Raw genomic sequence first — 19,394 nt, 5'->3', positions numbered from 1 at the left:
TTTTTCCTTTAGAAATTCAGTTGTTTTCAATGAATTGGTGAATGAATTGAGTGACAAAAAAAGAGTTAGTGGTCCAGGCCGTTATTGTTTAATTTAAAAAGATAAAAAATTATTTAATCAATTAATTTTGTAATTGAAAATTTCAATCACGATCGTAATTGAAAAATAAGTTAGATGATTGAATCAATAAATTTTTTAATTGAAAATTGTCCAATTATCAATCACGATCGTAATTGAAAAAAAAATTGGATTCAATTAACCTTTTAATTGAAAAAAAAATTTTTTTCAATTAAATTTTCGTGATATCTTTTTCTGTATTCAACAAATCAATTTAATTCTAAAACTTATTCAATCAAATAAAAACTTATGTCTTTAATTGAAAACTTTACAGTTGAAACAGCCACAAAGATTTAAAAATCCTAAACAAAATTTGTAAAGAAATAAGAACTTTAAGTGGAATTCGCTATTGCTTGGCAGTACCGGATACACACCCAGCAAAAGTTTACCTTCCTCGACGTCCACACATCTTCTACAAAAATGTTTGCTTGTATACTTTAGTATACCTGCATGTTTTCAGTCAAACAGTGTATTAGACAACGATCAATGGTCACAAGTCCCTCATTTCCCCCAAAACTATTTTATTTTTTATTTTCACCACCAAAGGATAGAGGGTAGATGGCTAAGGACGATTTAGCGATGTGCGTGTGTCTATCCGTCTGTTGTAATCACGCTACAGCCTTCAAACATTTAGATGTTGAGCCCAATCAGCCGATTTAGGGTCTTATGCCCATAAGAGCCGAATTTTTCCGTCTGATTTCGCTGCAATTTGAAGCAGTGAGTTGTACCAGGGGCCCTGACGTGCGACCCCAATATTATCTATATCGAGCCATATTAACATAAAGCTGCCCTATAGCACATTTTACGTTCATAAAAAGACTCATTTATTATCCGATTTGGCTGAAATTTGAAACAGTCAGTTGCTTTAAGCCTCCTTTCATCCGACTCCAATATGATCCAGGTACGAACTATAATTAGATATAGCCGCCATATAAACCGATCTGCCGATTTAGGGTCTTACGCATAGAAAAGCCGCATTTATTATCCAATTTTGCCGAAATTTTAAAAAGTGAGTTGTTTTAAGCCTCCCGCCACCCAACTATAATATGCTCCAGATCGGACCATATTTTTTTACAGCTGCCGTATAGACCGATATTCAGAGTTAGGGTTTTTAGCCCATAAAATGTATTGCCCGATTTCGCTGAAACTGTGACTTGTATAAGAGTTATCGGCACCTGAATCAAATATAATCCAGTGCAGCCCATATATGGATATAACTATGGACATGGCAGTGGATTTACAATAAAATACGAATATATCCATGGTGGTCGGTATCCACCACCACATTTTTTATAACTTTTAAACTGATGGTTGGTTTATAGTTGAGAACAGTCAATTTCAGAAAAATGATTTTGTGGGCACTCTGTTGCAATACAGGGTGTTCAATACTAGATTAACAACACTAATTGACTGCAATCTCCTAGACATTTCAATTCACATAACTTTCGATCTAACGCACCGATTTACTTGCACAAACCTAGCTATCTATCACAGCAAAGATTGATTCCGCTATATATCCAGATTCGGGAACTCTACGTCTAAGGTGGGGTGCGTCCAGAGAGATCTAGCTCTGTGTCGATTACGTATGGCTGGGCAGTTAAACAACTGACGTGTGTTGTGTGGTCCCTGGTCACGATCTGGACACATATCCTGCACGTTGGCATCAATTCCAGCTCTGTTGGAACACCGGCGAAACATTATTGAGCCAGTACTACTCTGGTTTATAGGGGGAGGACAATTTCTTCAGGTGCAATGTTTAGCTATTCACCTCATCTGCTACCATGACTGCCTGAATGTTTTCTAGACCCGCTTCATATGCCGCTTGATCTGTAAGTTCTCTGTTGTAGTGCTTGTTCTGAACGGTTGCTCTAGATCTGAACGGTTGCATATTCATCACAAAATGATATTTTGGATGGTTTCCCGCTATAAAAGACCAGGAGCAATTGCTTAGACAGCATATAGATTTGTCTTCGAACTGGCAGGATCTTTGTCAACTGGAGCTGAGATGTTTCCGTTATGTATATTACCGCTCGGTAGAAGTGGAAGGGCTTCACCTAGTTCATCGACGAGGACGCCGAACGGCGACGACAACGACGCTTGTGATCCACTGGCCAGAACAATATCGGAAATACACCCACTACGTGCACCGGTTACACCTAATCTACACCGACCGAACAAAAACAGGGCCCGGGTTCTCTTCAATCCCGGTACGGACCAGAAGAGCGAGGAGAAGGTTCTCCGGAATGTGCCTGTCGCATGACGAAAAAAAAGCCAGTGGAGTGTTGTGTGTGTCCATTCCGCCTGTATGTCGGGCAATTTCTTTTCTTTAATCACAGATTTCAGTACCCATGAAATATGTAAACTTGTCCCCAGTCTTGAAAGCACGTATGCTCTACAATTCCTTGGAGTGGAGTTGTTCACCAATTTTTTTTTGGAAATCAGCGACAGCTTACGGCTGTTTTGAATTCATAAATACATTCTCCTGATATAAAATTGTTGTCTGTCAGTCTAAGAAGACAGGAAAGCTTTCGTAAAAACAATAACTCAGCCCTTCCTTTTACTTTACTTTAATTGGCCATTACAGAAAATAGATACCCAAGCGCGTCGATCTTCTGCGCTTCTCTTCAATTTCTGACACTCAGTTTCGAAAAGTCACTCTCCACTTGCTCACTCTATCAGAGTTTTGGTCTTCCCCTTTTGCGTTTTCTTCAAAAGATTTTTTTGCTTGAGCTTCTTAATCCATTCTGGCAACATGACCTAGCCAACGCAAACGTTGTATTTTCATGCTTTTAGCTATGCTACCTTCGTCACACTGCTCATAGAGCTCGTGGTTCATACGACACCTATATTCTCTATTGACGCAAACTGGTCCATATATTTTACGAAGGATTTCACTCTTAAACACTCAAAGTACTCCAACTGTTGAACGGTTCGGAGAGGTTCTTTCCTATTTAAACTAAGTAGCTTGTATCAGCAAGCGCCATCCTGCATAATCGTATCAGTTTTGCGGGGATACCAAACTCAGACATGGCTTGTAATATCTTTGAACGTATAGAGCTGTCAAAGGCGGTTTTGGGCCTTCTCGGGCCTTTTCCAGGATTTAGCGCAGTGAAAATATCTGGTCTATGGTGAATTTAACAGGTCTAAAGTCACACTGACAGGGCCCAGTTATTTTTTTGACTTTAGAATTTAGTCTTTCACAAAGTACGCTCGATAGTATCTTCTATGCGATGGGGAGGAGACGTTTTCCTCTGTAGCTAGCACATACCATTTTTTATCCTTTCTTGTGTACGAGACATTGTATGCTGAGGTTCCAATGATCGGGTATGCGTAATTTTAGCCAAATTGCGCAGACGAGCTGACCCATACGCCTTATCAGCGTGTCGCTTCCGGCCTCAAACAGTTCAGTTGGCAACCCATCGGCTCCTGCTTCCTTATTGTTTTCAAGCGTGCTACGTTGTACTCGGTTTGACTAGGTGGTACACATTCTATACCATCATCTGGGATTGGTTCTGGTTCATGGACACCATCATTGGATATCAGCAGCTGGAAAAAGTGTTCTTTCTATATCCTTAGCACAATACCAGTATCAGCAAAAACCAGTATCGGCAAAAAATTGGAAATAAGTCTACAATTATATATCTGTTGATCATAGCTATACAAGGTCCATAAAATGCGTATTTCCGGCTGAAAATTTGAATAAAGAGTTTCTTTAGACATATCTATAACTGTGGCGAATAAGGTAAATCGGTTCATCTTTAACTGTAGGTCCCATACAAACGTACCCAGACTTTTGATGTTTTGCTCTGGAACCCACATTTTTGTTTGAATTTTTCTAAAATTTGGCATGCAACGTTTTCTCGGCATGAAAAAAGGATATTTCAACACAAGGATGAATGGATCAACATTTTAATGATTGACGAATTTAGAGTAGATTAAATCCGAATTGAGATATGTTTTATACATCTTTGGAAAGGTAAAGAAATTTCCTTTAAAGTAAGTTATATTCGGTAAGTACGCCGCTTACATAAAATCGGATGAAATAGAGATATTTGCATAATACTTTTTGTGTTATGTAGAAGAAATAATACCGAATAAAAGATCCTTACACACATGTTCAATAAAATGTGACGTAATACTTAATTTTTAATAGTGAATATAGCACAACTTGAAAATTTCTTTTTTTTATGTTGGCTGCCATGACATCATTTATGGCTAAGATATGGCGAGGGATACTTTAAATTGTTGAGAACAATTAAAACTTTAAATGAAAAAATCCCGGTAGAACGTTTTTGCCAGTGAGAAAGTTTTGAAATTTAGTAAAAAAAAATTGGCCATGTTGGTTTTAAGATTACGGGGTGGTTTGATATCAGATTTGCATTTAAAACTTTTCTTAATACCTTCACTTTGTGAAATGATAATGCTTTATTGGCCAAAGTTTGCGAAAACTGTAAGGAAATGGGAGTATATATTTTTTGAAAAATTATGAACATTTTTGATAAAAAAATATTTTTCATATTGAAATGATGCCATTTTTTAAATTAATAGCTCAAAAATTGACGATGTTGTTGAAAGATAACTTTAATATTGTAATATTAAACAATTCATACCCCATTAACGGTACATACCCCATTAACGGGTTGATACATAATACATATTAGACCTTGTCAAGTTCTTTCTCTAGAGTTCTAAATCATGCAAATCGGTTAAGTAGATCAAAAGTTATTACCCCCAGAAAGGGTCCTGTATTAAAAATAAAGACCTACAGCAGCACTTTCCTGAAAGCCTATGTCCTCCTCTACATATGTCTAGAACATTTTGTATCGCTTAGATTAACAGATAGAAAGTTGTAGATTTTTTTCCAATTTGTTGCCGTTTGGCCCACTGTGATGTGTAATTCTTTGGTAGGATTTTCGGACTTCATTCTGGCTCCTGAACATCTCGATTGGTTCACACTCACATCTCTCCATTTCCTTCTTCTTCTTGCGGAAGAGACGTTTCTTCTCTCTCCTTTATCCGGCGCATTGCTCCTGACTGAGCGGAGATCCAATAGTTGCCGTTGCTAGACAGAGAAGAAAGCTTCCGCACGGCCCTGTTTTATTTATTTAGTCAAAATGGTCAGAGGCATTAACAGTAGCATTTTATTCAGTACGCCAAATAGTGTTGCTCTCAGTGCGACTTTGATGCACAGATAAGTCCTTCTTTGGGTCGAGCTGAGTATTGAACAGTAGATGGATTTTTCAAGTGCTGTCCGCCAGACCACAACAACGTATAACATTATAGGTCAACTGTAGTTTTTAGCCATTGATATGCGATTTGAACCTCCATTGATTATCAATAGCCCTTTTCCAGACTGCAGGGTACCATAGATAAACACGGAAAATAGCCTTACAAGTAGGAGCACCTTTAAATGTTTAGTTTTTTATACCCTCCAGCATGGATGGGGGTATACTAATTTCGTCATATATATAAAGTATATATATTCTTGATCGTCATGTCATTTTAAGTCGATCTAGTCTAGGCCATGTCCGTCCGTTCATCTTTTTTGGTATCACTTCCAACAACAATTATGGTTCAAACCGGTCAATGTTTTGATATAGCCGCCAAATAAACCGATCTTGGGTCTTGATTTCTTGAGCCCCTAGAGGGCCCAATTCTTGTCCGATTTGACTAAACATTTTATTTGATAATATTATTATTTTGCGAGTGTATGCAGAAATTACAGTAAGTGAAGTTATTGTTTGGTTAAAGTAGGTAATAGCCTACAATAACTTATGCTCACTGTACAAAGCTTTTTAAACCCGTAATAGGCTATTAATGATTTGTGAATACGGTTTTTGGCACAAATGCCTATTAGTAGCATATAAACTCCCCATAACTTTTTGTGTTATGTGGAGTTTATAAGCTACTAAACTTAACTACAATTTCAATTATAATAATAAAAAAAAAATTTTTTGAAGACGACATCTTCATTTAAAAGTTTTGGTTCCTTGGCTCGTTTTCAATACCAAAATGCTGCTAAACAGGAAGAATCTTAAATTTTCACAAAAATTTGTCCATGAACATATCAACAAGTTTAAGCTCAATGAAAAGGGACCTCCTTTTTTTTAACCGAATCCGATCGGCGTGCCGCAGTGCGACACCTCTTTGGGGAGAAGATTTTACATGGTATACTATCTCACAAATGTCGACAACACTAGGAAGGAAAAACCACCTTTGAAAAATTTTTCTGATGTTCCAGCCGGTTTTCAAACCAGCGTCAGCTTCATAGGCCAACAGGTTAACCTCTGCACTACGGTGCACTCCTTTATATAGGCCAATATCTTATCCCCCTATAGAACAAACCCTAAACCTTTATCAATAAACTTTCTCACTATTTCGTATTTCCGCCCAACTAAAACTGAACTAAACTTTATACCCATTGCATAACATAGCGCACCATATCCCGTTAGGAGCTCAAAATGTTTCATTGGTCCGATTTTGACCGGACACCACACTGGCTCTCCATTCTACGCCTTTTCAACCTTTTTCGTAAGAAACTTGGCAAACCTGTCTAGAAATTCAAAAAAAAAAAAACACTGTGCCGTGTATGTGTGGGGATACTCGAAAACATTTAAAATTCGTCTTGCTTGCGTGTGTTTGTGTGTGTGTGCGTGTGTATTCGTGCATCTTAGAGTATTATAAAAAAGAATAGTATGCCATAAGCAAAAGTTTACTGGCTGCTCGCTTCAGCCATCATCCGTGTTGTGACCCACATTTCATACGCTCCAAGAAGGAGGCTGGATGCCTGCCACAATCGTTTATCATTTTATGTGAAAGAAATGGCACCACGGAAACAGCTCTCCGCCTCTGCTCCACAGCAGGCTAAGAATATGGGCACAGCTTGCACATGAAGACGAGGGCGATGTTGAAACTACATAAAAGAGTTTATGTTATTCCACATTCCATTTCTGCTTCAGTGGCTTGCGGAAGTTTGCTCCATCTTCTTCTGATGCTGCTTCTTGGTCTTCTGTTTAATTTGTGCGGGCAGACACACTTACATTTGGCCAAATCCTCTGGCATTTGTGAAAAATGGCAGTTCGTTCCGCACACTATTGCCGCAAAAGCAGGAACCTAGTTAAGACTTGGATCGCTGTAATTACAGCGTAGCAAACACTCCCACATTCACATATGCACCGGAAGTTGATTCCCCACCGGATGTGAGCCAACGAAAAGCAGGTACCTACACTCGGCGGTGCTTACAAGAGGCGGGAGAGAGCTTTGCTACGTGGCCCTCTGTTATGCGATAAATAAAGCGAAAGGAAAAACTAATGAAAAATAATGTGAAGTGGAAGTTCAAAGACTCATGGCAACAAATGCTACATCTGCTCACAAGTGCAAAGAAGGATCACGAGATGCATGTGTGAGCTCATAACTTACACTTGTTCGTATTCATTTTAAACATTTTCCATTAGGATTTAAATTAATATGAAAATGTCTTAATTTTCCATGAAGCTGATATTTTTCAAACTCTCCCTCAATTTCTAAAAAGTGTATTAGAAAGAGATATCATGTTGTGTGCCTTTTCTCTTTGTGCTTTCCGGAAGAGCAGCAGTAATGAGTTCAAATTTTCACAATTTCCACTAACTTTTTCTTTCTTTATAATGTTGTAGGTATTATTGAGCGTGTAAGTTAAACATCTCTAAGGATGAGCGTTTTGATTATCTTGGTTTTTGCGGCACATTGGATTTTTATTTTTATCTGCTATAAACTGAGCAAACTCTGTTTATGAGATAGTTCCCGTCTTTTATAATCCAAGAGAGGCCATAGTTTAACGTTCAACTATTCCGCCAACATTATGAGGGTTCCCCCTATCTGAATTATGACCCCGTTTGGTCAGCACTAACTACCATCCTTATTTGTATTCAGGGGTCATAAAGTAGACTCATCTCAATTGGGTTGCATTGACTTGTCATACGTTTTGTTTTTCTGTCCAAGCCATGTTACACATGCACAACAGAACATACATACATTACCATATTAAATATGCCGTACACTGAGGTGGTGCATAACACAACCTCAACATATTTGCCTTGGAGGTCCGAAAGCAACTCCAAAAACACACTACCATTGTAGCCTAAGGGAAGGTAACACTAGATCGCCATGGTATACTGTATACCGAACAAAGCAAGCAATCCACTCCAAATTTTTTTGTATTAATTTTTTTTTTCGACTTGGGTCGGTTAGAAATATTAATAGGCCTAATTTGACCTGACTCATATACAAGCCGATCTCCCGATTTGAGTTTGAATCAAAACGGTTGATAAATAAGTATAAGTGAAACATCAGGAAATGGGTCTATTAGCGCGCACACACACGCATCACAACCTAAGTAATATCAATGGCCCCATAGAGCGTATGAGCATTGCTCTTTACAATAGTACGTATACTCATCACTAACCTTACTTTACGCCACTTCTGATACAACACACACATACATTGTTTGCATTCACTACTCATTGCACTTTCAATTAAGAGAAATCCAAAAGACACTTACACATGCTTTTCATAAAGTGGGGCGAAGGGCTAGTTCAAAGATATTTCTTCAAGTGCATTTTATAATACGAATTTTTTTTTGCTCTCCTTTTGTATCAACTTGAATATGTAGTGGTGTGTTTACAAGTAGCTATAAAGATATTGATAGTTATGTATGGACTATGTAAACATTATACACTGCTAAACACACAAATACACATTTACACACACTTACATACACTTGGAAGATAGTATGTATGCAAGTAACGTTGAATAAAAACAAAATAAAAATAATAATAATGAAACACAAAAGCGTCCTTTTTCACTTCAGCTGTCTGTTATGTGATTATAATGGCCGAAAACAGACACACTAACCCGCATGCCCATACGATGATGGGTGGGCGGTGAACATCACAGCAATCGGTATTGAGACAAACACCAAACCACTACGTGCCCATACATCATACGGTGGGCTAAGCTGTCTTCTTTTGAATGTTAGGTGTTTAAAATTGATAACCAAATGCTAACAAAGGTAAAAAAAATCAATTTTCACTTTGTTTGTTTGAAAATTCATGATTGCTACAAAGAAAGGCAAAAAGGATCCGAAAGGTTAAAGATTACATTTTCCGCATGATGGTCATTCTCTCACCAAATATGCTTTTAAACTTTACAACAAAGAGGTGTCACTCTCCCAGCACTCCTTCAGATTAGAGAAGTCTTAGTACTATTTTTTGCTACTACTGGAAAGGTCGTTTGGACCTCAACGGCCAAAACTCGCTGTAATTCTTATAAATTAGTCCCCAACATAGGGACTTTTAAAACGATAACGGGTTTTTTTAGTCACACATTTTAAAAGTTCCACTGTGCAATGTGGAACTGATATGTAAGTGTCGAATGGCAGGGCGTGGTGTGACGCCATTACTGTTGTGATGGCAGTTGAAAAAACGTCCGTCGGAAGTCTGGTTAACTGCGCATCGTTATGGCTGTGAACAGATTTGAATTGCAAATATTTTCCAAGTTTTCCCAGTGTGGTGGTCACTTTGTTACATTTTCATTATTATTTTGTTTGTTGTTGTGCTTGTTACAAACCAATAAGGGTAGGGGAGGGTCCGCTCATTAGCATAAACAATTGTTATGATTTATTTGAGAGGCATCGTTATGGTCACAATCAATTCCTATTTAGGGATGTGTATTGACTTTTTTTTAGTCGGGCGGCGTGTATGTGTGCGATTGTTTGTGTTTCAAGATTTCATCCTGATCACTGTTACATGACATCAACACTGGCGTCAATGTCCACATCATTGTCTGTCTGCGGACGGATGGTCTCTGGGGTTTGTTGCTGGTGCTCCTTCGTCTCTGGCACATTGTCCATGTTCTTATTGGAACTTATGTAACGGCCAACATTTTCATAATTAGTGCTCGGGACATGGTAGTCACTGATAATGTCGTCATTTGTGTAAATCCCAGAAGAACTGAGGCGCTCAGTGACCACACTCACAATGTCATGGCGTCTCTTATCTATTTCTTGAAAACAATCATTCAATGCTTTTGACTCTCGACGTAGCATTCGCCCAAGGTTTTCCAATAGATTTTCCCTGGGGACTTTTGTAATGGAGTTCAGCATTCCACGCGACAGTGTGTACATTCTGCTACATTCCAAATCCAATTCATGTTGAGATCTGAAACAAAAATCGTGTGTACATTTATATTTACTTAAATACACCACAATAATAATTAATAATAACCAGATTTGTTCCCACATACATACATAACTTGCAACTCCTTCGGCATTATTTTGCACAGCTGGAAACTTAAGTCAATTGGGTCTTCCGCATCACAATTTGAGGATGCGCACGTTGTACTCATCATTATTCCCATTGTTCCACAATTAGCCCCAATAAAATAAAAACAAAACTTTATATATTTTTTTTTAATTTTCTTGACTGTTTATCGAGAATTTCAAATATGACATATCAAAGAAACTGTAAAGCAGGGTACTCTGTTCAACATTCAAAGTTGTAAAAAACTTTAACAAAATATATATATATATATATATTTTTTTTTAACATCATTTCAGAATTGAGTATTGAGCTCAACATTTCGCCCGAAACGTCAAAAAGCATAAAAAAGTGGTGACCTAGAAAATGCGTACACATTTTGTAGAAGTGAACCCTTTTGCCGAAAAGATTGATGTGACAAAATACTCGCCCTGCTGGTGAATTTCATAGAAATTTCCAATCATATGAAACTTAGAAGAAAGATGGAAAATAGTGAACAGAAATCTTACCAGTCTAAAGAGGGTTTAACTAAACGCTTGCAGAAACTGAAGCATCTGGGCGCCAATACTACCATAAGAATGCTTTTTACTAACTTTTTTATAAAAAAAAAATTATTATGGCATGCCTGGGATCTGTAAATCTGAAAAGATGGGTCTGCAAAGGAACTCTTCAAGGAGATGTACCGTCTTCTCTACTTTGGAATATGGCCATTAACAATATATTGGTGTCTCTGGAAGAAAAAGGTTTAAAAGTGGTCACGTATGCTGATGACGTGGCTATTGCGGTTAGAGGAAGTTTCCCATCATTCGGAGAGACATACTTCAGGAAGCTTTAAGTGTGACAGCAGAGTGGGCTAACTAAGGTGGTCTGGACGTAAATCAGTTTAAGACAGAAGTAGTTCTTTTCAGGAGGAGATACAAGTTACCTACAGTGGCACTTGTCGCCTTGGGAGGAGAGAATGTTCGATTTAAAAAATACCAGAATGTTTTGCTGGGCAGGAAATAGCCCGAGCGGTTTTTGAAAATAAGCACTGTATCATAATTTCTAATAGAACCGCTTGGAACTACGTTATCCCACGTAATAGTAGTTACATAGACTTCTATATGGATGGTTCCAAACTAGACTTTAGGTTGTTCTCTGAAGAACTAGGACTGGTCATGTCGAGATGGTTACCAGACCACCGAACTGTATATCAAGTGAAGATCCTGGCAGTTAAAAAAGTGGTGGAATGGCTAAGATATAAAGTCATAATGACAATTAACATAAATATTTTCTCAGAAATCCCAGGAGTACGTATTTCTGAAAACCGCCCTCGACTGTAGCGGATCTCTCCACGAGATGGTTGAACATTTTAAATTGCACTTGTTCTGGTTGCCGGTCCACAGAGATATCTCAAGAAATTTTAACTACCTTCCACATTCCAGAGAAACTGGAATCTATGGGTATGCCTCTAGCGAAATCTAAGCTAAGTCTTTAGGATCAGGCCCAAAGGGCAACGAATGATAGATGGTCACCAAGGGGGGATTGTGAATACTCCAAAATTATCTGGCTAATCCAGGCTTGAAGAGGTATACCGCTCTGCTGACGCTGGTTATAACAGACTTCTCTATTATTGTCCGTCATGACAGTTGCAAGTAACGGATTTTGCATAAGCTGTTAGGACATCGAGGAAGAAGAGACTAATATTGATTTGGCGAATATTCGCCAAATCTTTTGGGCTTTTTAAAGCGATCTTCACCTGTTCCTGCGGTATCACAACGGACGAAAACGTCTAAGTGAGTTTGATGGCAAACTTCCACATAAACCTAACCTAACGCCCAAAAGCCTCTAATAAGACACTTCTCCTTCTGATGCAATAAAAAACAAAAGTTAGACGGATAGGACTATATACTACTATACACCAACGACGATTTCAAATGAACGATATATACAGAGTTTTTCAATAAGAGCGCTACAAAAGTTTTTTTTTAATAAAACAACAACGGTTTGTATATCAATGAACTTCTTTATTTCTTTGAGAGTACGTTCGATGCCATTATGTATGGAACTCGATTTCTTTTACATGGCTACCACGGCCACGCTTGCAAAAGTCCAAACGCTGAACCCAATTTTCGACGGTTATCGTACGAATTTCATCATTCGTCGCTGGCTTGCTGGTTTAGACATTAGACTTGACGTAGCCCCAAAGGAAATACTTTAACGGCGTTAAATCGCACGGCCAATCGACTGGACCATGTCGTGAGATTACACGTTCTCCAAACTTGGTTTCCAATAAATTGATTGTGACATTCGCTGTGGTGCTTGTGGCGCCGTCCTATTGGAGCCACATATCCTCCAAATACATATCATCCAATTGGGGCAAATTTCTATTAGATTCTATAAGAAATGTACGGCAGCGATATCCATTCACAGTACCGTGCCGGTCTTAATCATCACGGATGAAGCATGGCCCAATAACGCCGCCGGCCCATAAATCGCACCAAACTGTATTTTTTTCGGGATGCAATGATAACGCATATTTTGCTTATTGACGAATCCTCATCGTAGCACTCTTAACATTTAAGCCACTGACTCCCAATTTCGATAGTAAATTTTAATAATTTCGACTCATTGGTGGCTCGTGTATTTTGCCTTTATGAAACGACAAACCTTACTTAAGCGAAATGTCAAAAGAGCGGCAAAAATATACTTTTGTAGCGTCCCTGTTTAGTATGCACATATTGCGTTGCCCAAAAAGTAATTGCGGATTTTTCATATAGTCGGCGTTGACAATTTTTTTCACAGCTTGTGACTCTGTAATTGCATTCTTTCTTTTGTCAGTTATCAGCTGTTACTTTTAGCTTGCTTTAGAAAAAAAGTGTAAAAAAAGTATATTTGATTAAAGTTCATTCTAAGTTTTATTAAAAATGCATTTACTTTCTTTTAAAAAATCAGCAATTACTTTTTGGGCAACCCAATATATGTAAATCTAATAAAATTTTAAATTTACACCATACTGACATATCCAATACAACATCTCATCACTCCATTTGGTTGAAATTTAATATCGGGCAAGAGATATATATGAGCGCAAAATTTAAATCTGGACAACTCTTCTCGAAAATCAATCAAGTTTGTCATTGGCCAGAAATGAGGCAAGTGCAAAATTTGAAGACAAGCAAGTGAGACATTTATATTGATTACAAGAATACATGCACAGTGAGACCGACAAACAGACAGACGAGCATGGCTGAATCCAATCAGGAAATAGTTCTAAGCCCATGGCTATACTTTACAATGTCTTGTCGAGCTTTTCTACTTTTGGCCTTGTAAACAAATCCACTGTACCGGAGTTGTGATTTAACAACAACAATAAAATACTTTTGTAGAATGTCCTATTCAGAATAGACAAACGTAAAGTGATTTTACTTTGATTCGCTCTAGATATCGATAGTTGACAGTGCGAATTTCTGCATTTGCTGTTACATAACAACAGGACACCAAAGACCTTTTTAAAATTTCGATTTCACTAGACTACACCTTTTGCATTCAAATGGCAAGTATTTATCTCTGCAGTACCTTAAGGGTGCAAATGACCTCGAAATAGGTTGGGGTCAATTTGCGACACATCTTCGTCATGCTAATCCTGTGCAGAGCGGATGTGTTGTCATTAAAATTCCATTGAATTAATTAGCATACATTTCAACAGGCATCTGCAAATCTTTGAATGCCATAGCACTTCACTCCGAAACACAGATGGAATATAAAATGAAATTCTCAGATTCAGATGAGATGGACTAAATATGCTGCTGAACAATTTAACCACGACGATTAACATGAATTTCACCTTACGTTGCTGCCTTAAGCACCACATAAACTAATGTTGACAATTTATTGCATGCGAGACTGGATGGACATTTTTTTAATGGATACATTTTTAAAGTAAGTGGTTAAGGAAACTCTTGGTGAACTAGACCTTATTACCTTCAATAAATGATTAAAGTGAAATGAATGATTACAATTAATGATGTATGTTATAATATAGTTGTTGTGCAATGCTACAATCAGCCACGGTGATAAAATATGTTCATTATTCATAAAACTGAAATTGAAACATTGAAATCATGGCGTTGGGACTTCTATCGCCTTAATCATCTTCAAACAAATCGAATCGTAATCGTTTTCATATTTTACGGTTTAATTCGATGACAGATGCTTAATTGGCTTACTGCAAAGTATCTTTCATCTCCCTAATTAATTGAAAACGACCAAGATGACAGACATTGAAATGTCATTACAAGTGACTGACGCATCATCATTTTTAAGGTAAATAAAACAGAATTAGATCTCAAAAATTTTCAAAAATTTTTTTGTCAATAAAACGAGTGTCAAGAATAATCTCCAATGACAATTGACATAATGACTTGTCCAAGACATTATTGACAAAGGATGTGAAATCCCCAAAAAGAGTGTCGATTGAGCTATCGAAAGCCTTTGCGACAGTGCAAGGGAGAGAAATATTTTTAAGCAAGTTTGGCTTAAACAACAGGACACAGTTACACTTTGCTGCATATGTGCCATTGTGAATAAACAGTTAAACACTTCTAATTCATTTTTTAGCTTTTTGTTAAATTTTTAACATTAACTTTATGCATCAAAAATATTTTATTCTTATTTTTGCTGTCCTTTACAGGAAGCAAAGTTTAAATATTTAATAACCTGGACTCTACAGATACAGCCCACTAGAAAGATGTTTCAAGTAAAGGCGCAATTATTTGCATGCTCACCACCGCATATCTTCCGCTTGCGTCATTTTGATGCCCTATGCAATACACATAGATGCAAATTGCAAATTTGCCCACGAACATTCCATTAGGAAGTGTTAAGGAGCAAACTTCTCAAATATCAATGAGTGTTGTTCGATTTATAGTCGAGTCCGAACGGCGCACAGTGTTATAAAAATGCAAAAATCGAAAATGAAAAATGTAATGAAATATTTTACAATCTTTTAAATAACCCTTCAAATAAGAAGATTAAAAATATATTTATATCTGCGGTCCCCTTCAACTAATCGATGTTTTCGTACAAAGATTTTTCAACTAATGAAAGCTACATATTTTTTCCCAAAAATTAAAAGTTTTGTTTATGTAAGCAAAATGGATTTATTTTAATTTGGCTACCAAAATAGGATATGATCTTAAAGAGGACATAACTGAAAGTTAATTTGTCAACGACAGGTATCCCAGACATGAACATATGGTTAGTAACTTTAGTTTTAAATAAAAGGCAAAAATAAAGCAATAACTGTCAAAATTTTAATTTTCAGCAGTGAGGATCTAGAACTGGTAAAGTGACCTGTATCAAAAAATATTTATAAAAAAATATTTTTTTTCCAGGAATCGGTGCTTCGCAATTTGAGAAAAAAATTGTTTGTGTGAGAATGGTCAATTTTGGGACGGCCTTAACTAAACAAATAATATATCAAATCATCACTTCCACAGCATTATTTGCATCTACATTTGGTATTTTTTATACCCACCACCGAAGGATGGGGTATATTCATTTTGTCATTCCGTTTGCAACACATCGAAATATCCATTTCCGACCCTATAAAGTATATATATTCTTGATGAGCGTAAAAATCTAAGACGATCTAGACATGTACGTCCGTCTGTCTGTTGGAATCACGCTACAGTCTTTAAAAATAGATATATTGAGCTGAAATTTTGCACAGATTCTTTATTTGTCCATAAGCAGGTTAAGTTCGAAGATGGGCTATATCGGACTATATCTTGATATAGCCTCCATATAGACCGATCCGAAGATTTAGGGTCGTAGGCCCATAAAAGCCACATTTATTATCCGATTGTGCTGAAATTTAAGACAGTGAGTTGTGTTAGGCCCTTCGACATCCTTCGTCAATTTGGCTCAGATCGGTCCAGATTTGGATATAGCTGCCATATAGACCGATCCTCCGATTTAGGGTTTTGGACCCATAAAAGGGACAGTGAGTTGCGTTAGGCCCTTCGTTCTTCTTCTTTAATTTGGTCATGATCGGTTCAGATTTGGATATAGCTGCCATATAGACCGTTCTCTCGATTTAAGGTTTTGAGCCCATAAAAGACGCATTTACTGTCCGATATCGCCGAAATTTTGGAAAGTGAGTTAGGTTAAGACTCTTGACATACGTCTCCAATATGGCACACATTGGTCCAGATTTGGATATAGCTGCCATATAGACCGATCTCTCGGTTTTAGGTTTTGGGGCCACAAAAGTCGCATTTATTGTCCGACGTCGCTGAAATTTGAGACAGTGAGTTGTGTTAGGCTCTTCGATGTCATTTTTCCATTTGGCTTAGGTCGGTCCAGATTTGAATATAGCTGCCATAGAGACCGATCTCTCGATTTAAGGTTTTGGGTCCTTAAAAGGCACGTTTATTGTCCGATTTCGCCGAAAGTTGGAACAGTGAGTTGTGTTAGGTTCTTCGATGTCCTTTTTCAATTTGGCCCAAATCGGTCCAGATTTGGATATAGCTGACATGTAGACCGATATCTCGATTTAAAGTCTTGGCCCCATAAAAAGCGCATTTATAATCCGATTTCACTGAAATTTGACACAGTGAATTATGTTAGGCATTTCGACATCCGTGTCGTATATGATTCAGATCGGTTTATTTATAGATATAACTACTAAAAATACCAATATTTTGTTATACATAATTGAACAATGACTTGTACTTATTAGGATTTGGTCCAAATCGGAACATATTTCGATATAACTGCTATGGGACATAAGGTATGGAATATTAGATTTTTTGGCAAATTTTAGGTTATGAAGCGAATAACTTTGTTGGTTAGGTTATGAAGCGAACAACATTGTAACAGTTTTGATTTGTTTCTCTTTTTTGTGTGAACTTCAAAACAAAAACTTGTCCCAAATTCGCCCTGCGGCACGCCGTTCGGACTCGGTTATAAAAGGATTCAATTTTTAATATCATTTTCATACTCTTCTCGCAAATACCTCTGATATTATCTCGATCAGTTCGCCCCGCTTCCAATATCAAAAACTTATACTTATATATCAAAAACAAACAAGCAGACACGAACTCTTATTTACATACATATATAGATTGGTCTTGATTTAAAATATCAGAGCAGCCAGGGCCGTCCACGAAGTCGGACACATTTTGTGGAACCATGTATTGCTTCTTTTGAAGATATTTTTGGGTAAATTACATCATCGTCATTATAACTTTTTCCTTCAGAGTCGTATCGCTTTCATTTTTTCATATCTATGATTTCATCATCGGCAAAGCAGTAAAATGGCAAACATCATGCATCTGAGCTATATTTCTGTATCCTCATTGGGAAAATCGTTCATTACATTTAATATTTGTGCACTGTCGGATGTATATTAACTGTCATTTCAATATCCGCAACACGGTAATGGCATTTAAAGTTCCATATTGCATCCTGGTCCATCGACAGTTGTCCATTAGCAGAAGAATTTTGCAATCTTCTTTCAGACAAATTTTGTTTAAATTAATGATCTCTTCGTTCGGAACAACATGTCTTTTGATATGTTCTTGGCGACCATTTCTAAATCCACTTTTGGTTCTTCTGCGTTTTCCAAGGCTGCCCCAAAACAGAGTCACTTTCTGCACGCAAAAAAGAGAACGACGGAATTCTCATATATGATTTATTTTCATTTCGTTTGGCTATTCAAAATTAATCGTAAAGTGTGCTTATATTCCCGCACAATGGAGGACGAAAATATATATGGGCCCTATATCTGAATCTAAACCGATTTCCACCAAAATCGACAAACATAGTAAAAATCATAAAAAGAAATATTGTGTAAAATTTTAGGAAAATCTGTTGGAAAATACTTTTGAAAAGGCTCTAAAAGTGAAAATCGGGTGACATAATATACATGGGAGCCAGGGACGTAACCAGGATTTTATTTTGGACTGGGAGGGGGGCACCTCACATTTTCAAAATAGGAAATTGCCAGAATTCTTTGTTACTGTAAAATTGGTAACTCAAACTTTTTTTGAAAATTTTGGTCGCTACTGGTTGCAGGAACTGGCCCATCGGCAGTGACATTTGGTTAAAGTCAGAGCTGAATTTTGTACTGCTTGCTAACACACTACTTACGGGCAGATACTGATCTTTCAAAGCTTTCAAAATGTGGTTGTCTTTGAGAATATCTTAGTTTTTGGTGATACTTTTGACAAATCAGCTTCAGTATTTGCTCATAAACTTGTTTTATAATTTCAACATGTTATCGTTAATGTCGGTCTATTGGTTTTAAATGACTTTTATTTTCAAACAAACTGGAAACATTGTTACATATTTCAAAAAATTAATTTGATCAAATATTCCGAAGATCCATCTATTCCATTCTGCTTAAATAATGTCTCTAATTTATTCTTCGATCTTAATTAAAATCGATCGAAAATCCGTTTTGGATGGAAAAGATGTCCGGTAAAAATTGCATCCAACTATTGCCGCATATGGCAAAAATTTGCATCATGTCTTTTTAAGTCCTAATTTATTGGAGATAAAATAAGAAAAGTATGTAGAAATAGAAATCAGAAATACAACGACATTTCCACATTATTGCAGTCGTAAACTTGTTTCTTTCTTCGCCCACTGATTGTTACTCGGTAGATGAAATAAAACCCGTAAGGAAGTGCAAAAGTCGAGCGATGCCAACTGTATAATAAGCTACACCTACCCTTTAAGTACAATGTGGCAGCTATATCCAATACTGAACCAATTTTGATGGACCTCGGCGGATGTCATAAGAGTCATAAGAAAATCCCTACTGCCAAATTGCGAGAGAATCGGTTAACAAATGAGCACTTTATTGCAATATTCCTCAAAATCGGACGAACATATGGTAGCTATATCTAAATCTGAACCGATTTCGTGCAACCTCCTCAGATATTGTGGCAGTCGTCGAGGAAAGTGTTTTGAAAAATGTTGGCAAAATGAGCCAAT

General features: G+C 37.2%; 1 protein-coding gene across 1 annotated transcript; it reads right to left on the bottom strand.

Annotated features, from left to right (window-relative positions):
- Window positions 1–9,747: 9,747 nt before the first annotated feature.
- On the bottom strand, window positions 9,748–10,604 carry LOC106082425 (uncharacterized). Its single transcript, XM_013244920.2, has 2 exons — window positions 10,400–10,604; window positions 9,748–10,310 (listed from the first exon to the last, which is right to left on the bottom strand). The coding sequence occupies exons 1-2, from the start codon at window positions 10,507–10,509 to the stop codon at window positions 9,896–9,898; spliced, it is 525 nt and encodes a 174-aa protein (XP_013100374.2). The 5' UTR covers window positions 10,510–10,604; the 3' UTR covers window positions 9,748–9,895.
- Between the last annotated feature and the right edge of the window lie 8,790 nt (window positions 10,605–19,394).

Source organism: Stomoxys calcitrans, chromosome 4, assembly GCF_963082655.1.
Source record: "Stomoxys calcitrans chromosome 4, idStoCalc2.1, whole genome shotgun sequence".
Taxonomy (NCBI): domain Eukaryota; kingdom Metazoa; phylum Arthropoda; class Insecta; order Diptera; family Muscidae; genus Stomoxys; species Stomoxys calcitrans.
The sequence above is the reverse complement of the archived record's forward strand: the minus strand, read 5'-3'. Positions and strand labels throughout refer to the sequence as shown.